Source organism: Theropithecus gelada, chromosome 6, assembly GCF_003255815.1.
Source record: "Theropithecus gelada isolate Dixy chromosome 6, Tgel_1.0, whole genome shotgun sequence".
NCBI classification, from domain to species: Eukaryota; Metazoa; Chordata; class Mammalia; order Primates; family Cercopithecidae; genus Theropithecus; species Theropithecus gelada.
Window position 1 is genome coordinate 82,869,679 of NC_037673.1, and position 6,723 is coordinate 82,876,401.

General features: G+C 33.4%; 1 protein-coding gene across 5 annotated transcripts in view; it reads left to right on the top strand.

Annotated features, from left to right (window-relative positions):
- RASA1 (RAS p21 protein activator 1) overlaps nucleotides 1-6,723 on the top strand; it is a 120,748-nt gene that overhangs the window by 111,711 nt on the left and 2,314 nt on the right. For all 5 annotated transcript variants that reach the window (XM_025386887.1, XM_025386890.1, XM_025386891.1 and 2 more), the window contains 4 exons: nucleotides 1,031-1,098; nucleotides 2,566-2,654; nucleotides 4,035-4,112; nucleotides 6,552-6,686. In XM_025386887.1, coding sequence (XP_025242672.1) covers nucleotides 1,031-1,098; nucleotides 2,566-2,654; nucleotides 4,035-4,112; nucleotides 6,552-6,686 — 370 coding nt within the window. The remainder of the gene's footprint in view (nucleotides 1-1,030; nucleotides 1,099-2,565; nucleotides 2,655-4,034; nucleotides 4,113-6,551; nucleotides 6,687-6,723) is intronic.

Genomic DNA, 6,723 nt, shown 5'->3' on the forward strand with positions numbered 1-6,723 from the left:
TTAGCAGATAAAATCATGTATGACAGCTGTTAGTATAATTTTTGCTTTTGCTATTGTTTTGTAATTTGACATCTTTTTAAAACTTTAGAATTCCTGATGTCTTGCCTTAAAAGTTTTCCAGGCTGGGCATGGTGGCTCAAGCCTGTAATCTCAACACGTTTAGACCAAGACAGGAGGATTGCTTGAGACTACGAATTTGAAATTGTCCTGGGCACCGTGTTGAGACTCTGTTCTCTACAAAAATAATTAAAAAAAAAAAATTAGCCAGGTATGGTGATGTGCACCTGTAGTCTTAACTACTCTGAGCCTGAGTCAAGAGAATTGTTTGATCCCAGCAGTTCAAGGTTGCAGTGAGCTGTGATTGCGGGCCACTGTACTCAAGCCTCGGTGACAGAACAAAACCCTATCTCAAAGGAAAAGAAAGAAAAAAAAAAAAACCTTTCCAGTGTTCTATTATAGACATTTTCATTTATCAATAAGTCACCTTTTCTCTAGTGCAATGGATTATTATTTTTATATGAATCATCAACAAAATCAATGCAGCCAACTTAAGGCTGTTTTGTTTAAATAAATTAAGAAATGAGGATGTGTGAAATTCTGAAATTGTACAGAATTATGCTTATATAATATAAAAAGTTTATTTATACTCCTGTGGTATTTCAGAAATTCTTAGGGTTCCTGAGGATACTACTTTAAGTATCACATGACCACTAGGCCTGGAATAATAAATAGTAAGCAAGACAGTAAATACTACAGATGAACAACATTTTCCCAAAGTTAATCCAAATTCTAAATTGGGAAAAGTGAGTAATACATTCAGGAAGCAGATATATATATATATTCTTAAAATATGATGCTTTGGCTTACTGTTTTCTTAAAGCTTTCTGTGTCTGGGCTTCCTTTTATTGGTTTAGAGTGAAGTTTATGGTTCTATGAGTACTAAAAATTGTTTTATATGTATTTTTTTTAATGTAACACATTATGTATGTGTTTTCTAAAAAAAAAAAAAAAAAATTTCCCTCCCATTCAGTGGTTTTGTTTTTCTTCGACTCATCTGTCCTGCCATCCTGAATCCACGGATGTTCAATATCATCTCAGGTAATCAGCTTTTGATAAATTTCAAAATTCAAAAAATTACAATTAACAGTTTCACACTGTTAGGTAAGAATACTCTTAGTTTTTTGTTTTTTTTTTGATTATCCAATTCTAGTCTTGGCATATATAAAGTATTCCAAAGCACCCTTCCTTCCTTGTGCTTCTTCGGCTTTTTTCTTTTTGTTTCTTTTCTTCCATCTCATATCTAATCTGAGATGGCATGATTACACACATTCCACCTTTTTTTCTGACCCTATTGTGTCTAAAACCTTTATAATAAATAACTTCTTGTAGTCTGCAACTTGGCTTTTTCAAGTTGGGAAGAGCTTTGCCTAGCCCATTGCTAGACTGCTGCCAGCTGGATCTTCAAGATCAAATTAAATGGTATCTACAGTTAGAATAGTATTCTGTGCGTACGCATGAAGAAAGCAGTCCTGGTTCCTCCCATTAGAGATTTTTAAAGTCACCAGTTATATAGTGTAAATTGGCCATTTTAAACTTCAGTAAACCTGATCCAGTTTTATTACCCATATACCCATTTTGAGATGACTTTCAGGTGTTACACACTTCTTTCAAAGAAAGCATAACAGGGATATTTGTGACTTTGAATGTAATAATGAACCATTATAAACAGTAGGAACCAGAATTTTTACCTTAATAATCTGAAGCTCAAAATTGTATTAAAAATGTTTTGCGTCTCTGTAATTATCTTTTATTGCTACTAAAGTGGTTAAATCTACAAATCCATTAAGATTAAGGGTTTGAAATTCTTTTGGAGAAATTTATCTGAATGTTTGCCTCAGACACCACTATCTAAAACTAGGCAGTCAGGTAGATTATCTATGGGATTTTACTGTTAAATAATTAAGTTCCAGAGCTTATATTTAATAGACACCAATACTTGTCATTTACATCCTACTTATCTGTGTTCTACAGGGAAATGCCTCCTGATTTACCTTTAAAATATTTTAAAAGTTTATTAAATTTCATGTTTTTCTCCTCAAAATAAAGCAGAGGTCCTAGATTTTATCTTGCTTCTTGCGCTTTGAGTGAATTATTTGGATTGCAGATAATGTTGGGAGCAGGGAATTGCTCAGATTGCTAACCTGAGTAGGCTGAAACTAGCTTTGTGAACTGTCACAAAACATGTGAGAGTGACAGTCTTTTTTAGTGGTAAAGGTAAAGCTTTGAGGTCCTCTGAAATAGTATCAACCATTGGAAATTGCTGCGTTTTGTAGTACCCTTTTCACAAGCCTAGAAGCACTGATAAGCATATTCAGTTTTCCTCTTTTAACTCAAGTTCTTTTGAATTAGACAGATCACAAATTTTTCAAAAAACATTCTGAGTTCTGAATGGAAGAATGGGTAGTACTGTAACAGTAAAGAAATGTTAAAGTGCTAAATTTATAATGGTTTAGCTGAAAGTGCTGTTGGAGTTGGTGTCATTAGCTGCACCCAATTCTCTTCCAGATTCCCCATCTCCTATTGCTGCAAGAACACTAATATTAGTGGCTAAATCTGTGCAGAACTTAGCAAATCTTGTGGAATTTGGAGCTAAGGTAAAAACATTTTGATACTTTAAAATGTAATTTATGACTGCAAGTTTGACATGATAAAACGATAAAATTTGGCTTAAGTGAAGTTTTTAGCAATGAAAGATTATTTTTGTTGGTATGTTTGTGTTTAAAGCATCTTGTTTAAATTTTACATTTTAATAGTGGAATTTTAAAAAACACTTTAGCCATTATAGAAAACAAATTTTTCAAGGTCCAGTGTACTCAAATTCTCCAACTTTTAACATAAAAATAATAAATGAGTACATTTTAATACAAAAATTCATTAAAAATTTTATTTCACAGTAAACCTTCACTGTAAATATTAACTTTTTTTTGTTTTTTTTTTGACACCTACATGTAACTGTACTAAGGATAATGACTAATATTAAGTTGGTATCATATCATGCCTCCTGCTTTTGTCAGCTAATACGTGACAGACTTCCTGCCATATGTGGAAATAGATAACTCTTTCATTATTCTTAATAATGGATATTTAGATGGCTTCCAATTTGTCCCTGTTATTGTTGTAACATATATCTTTACATACATTTCCTTTCATACTTGTTCAATTATTAGCTGAACTTAGGAGTAAAATTACTAATACATGTTTTAGGCTTTGCTATGTATTACAAGATTTCCTGTCAGCAACTTAAAATTCTTTTGTTGCTCCTCACAGCCTTGCCAAAACTCAGTGGGTACTATACTTTTTTCTTTTCTGCCAATTTGATAGGCAGAATATTTTGTATTTCATTGTTTTATTACTGTTAGAGAGACTTTCATTGTCTCTATCTTTGGAATTGCCTGTTGAGGTCCTTGTCTCATTTTCTTACTGATTTTTACGAGTGTGTTAATCTTAACCTTTTCCCTATTTATAGCATAGTTTTAAGTAGTCAGGATTTTAGTATGATGAGCAGTAAACATGTACGGCCTAGGTTTTGAATTCATCTGAATCTTGAAGCAGGTTACAAATAAGATATTTTCCTATTGCAGTCTTCATTATATTGTATTTTAATTCCCTGTAATCTCTGCTGGATTCGAACCTATGATTTGGGGCCATGTTTGAGTGATTTTATATATAAGCAATTTGTGTCTGCCAGTCTGCGTGTTATGATTTGTGCTTGGGTTCAGAATTTTCTTTCATTAAAAATGCCCATACTCCTCAGTATAGCCATTTGCTTATATACTAGAAGGAAAATACTGTCATTATATGCTGCTACACCTGATTTATAAGAAGTATTGCTACATGTATGGGTTTTGCTATATTAATTTGGTGCAAAAGTAATTGCAGGTTTTGCTGTTAACTGTAATTACTTTTGCACCAACCTAATAGGTCAAACAGTGGTTTGTTTCCGCTGCATATAATAGAAGCATTCTATATTTCAGGAGCCCTACATGGAAGGTGTCAATCCATTCATCAAAAGCAACAAACATCGTATGATCATGTTTTTAGATGAACTTGGGGTATGTATATAGTTTTTAGGTACTTTTTAAAGACTTAGAGTTGGCAAAGCTGAGTTAACCCATTTAAGCAGCAATCTTTAGAAAGATCTTTCTATCTTTAGAAAGATCTTTCTATCCAAAACTAAACAGACAAAAAGCCTGCAAATTTTTGTCTGCCTTCCTAAACAAAAAACAGCATTTTTGTTTGTAATTAAAACTATTTATTCTTAAACCAAAGCATACATTATTGTGGCTTTTAGACTACTTCCATCATTTTTTAGGGTCCATCTTGTTTTTCATATCCTTTTAAAGCTATCACATCTGACTGCCATGACATTTTGTTGCCTCCTTAGCTTTTTTACTTTGCTGCTACTATGTGGGGCTTGAAGCAAGACGATGACACAGTTCTGACCAGGTTAAATAAGTAAATAGACTGAAAAGTCTTCTTTTCTAGGAATAAAAGACATGGATTTGGTGTTACACTTCATTCAGTGTGAATATCTATGCCTCATTTGGGCCTTGTTAATAAAATGTGATTACAAAATTATGAATGAGGGTATTTTATAATTTCTAGGACCCTGCCTTTAAGAGTTAAATTTTCATGATTGTACAGATTTTCAGGTACTGAGTCAGTTTTAAACTAAACTTATTAATAATTCAGTTCATATATAGGGAAACCAGCAAGGTACATGTACATGTGAATAGAGCCAGGTATAAGGCATGGCATTAGGGAGTGCTAGGATTGGAGATTGAGGTGTCCATGTTCTGTCTTAATATATTCAGGTTCAGTTAAAAAGAACACCACAATTTGTGGCAAACAAATCAGGAATGCCTATGAGTCACTAGTTTAGTGTATGAAAAATTATGGCATAGCTCTATATAGTGAAATTGACAAGCTAAAAGTCCATCATGCTTCTGTATGTGAACTGGGATATAGTTGATCATTGGAAAACATTTTTACTATGTTTAAGGAACTGTGTGAGAAATTATGCCAATCTAGGATTTCATACTGCTTAGAATCCAAATATAATACTATTATATTTCTTTACCATCTGTATACCATCTTGTATAAGCCAAATTTATTTTTGAAGACCCACTTCAATTATTATCTCCTTCAGGAAGCTTTTGCTGAGCCCCAAACATGAAAAAAAGTAACTTTTGTTTTACCTCCTAAGCATCCCCTGCATATCTGTGATATATAAACTCTGTGTTGCTATGATTACTTTTTCTAAAGTCCTTTCTACTAGAGTCAGTTCTCTGAAGGCAAATATAGTGTCTTTCATCGCTATAATCCTTTAATCACTGAATGAATATATCCTGTATAACCGTGTTTCTCTATCCCATAGAAAACATTGTTTTGCAGTTTTTAGCAGTGTAAAGCAAATACTGTCACCATTTTACTGGTAATCCAAGCCTTTGTTAAATGTTATTCCAAGGCTTAAAATAACACTGCCATTTAGTGTTGATAATAAAGTACAGGTTGAGTATCCCTAATCTGAAATGCTAAAAAATCCAAAACTTGTTGGGCACCAATAGGAAATGCTATTTGGAAAATTTCCAATTCTGGATTTTTTGGATTTGAGATGCTCAACTGGCAAGTATACTGCATATATTCCAAAATCTGAAACACTTCTAGTCCCAAGCATTTTGGGTGATATTCAACCTATACTATAAACTTTAATTATAGTGACTAAGTTACTTTATGAACCTTATCTGAAAGTACCATAATTAACACTGATTATTCCCACACATTAGCACGTATTCTGAACACAGTCCACAGATAATGTCTAACTTGACATGTTCTCACTGCATTTTCATAGTGCAGTTCCTACTTATATGCATATCAACTTAGGCAAACTACAGGAGCTTAATAATGAAATTTCATCTAGGAATTTTAAGTATAGGCTGCATTTAATCCAGATTAGCAGTTAACCTACACTATTTGGCATATGTTCTATATTTCAGATATAAAGCTAATTGTTAGGAAGCCACATCCCCCGACCCTTATTTTTAGAATAGCAATAATATTGTACCACATCTGTCATGCTATGGAAAAAAATAGAATCTGGCTTTCATGTGAATACAAAGGTTACAGAGTCTATATTTTACTATCATTAATGCTGAATTTTATATTTCAGTAAGAATCTTCAGAATTTTAAGAAATTTGAGAATTTAAAAAAATTATCTAATATACTCAATTACAATATTTTCACATGAGACTATAAAGATTTGTATTTCTAACAAAAAATTAGTCGGGCATGGTGGCAGGCACCTGTAATCCTAGCTACTTGGGAGGCTGAGGCAGGAGAATCGCTTGAACCTGGGAGGCGGAGGTTGCAGTGAGCCGAGATCATGCCATCACACTCCAGCCTGGGCAACAAGAGCGAACTCTATCTCAAAAAATTAAAAAAAAAAAAAAAGATTTGTATTTCTAAATGCAATTTTACAATTCCCTTAAAGAACGTACCTGAACTTCCGGACACTACAGAACAGTCTAGAACGGACCTGTCCCGTGATTTGGCAGCACTGCATGAGATTTGTGTGGCTCATTCAGATGAACTTCGAACGCTCAGTAATGAGCGTGGTGCACAGCAGGTAGGCTTTCGCCAGCCTTCATTAACAATGATGTTTC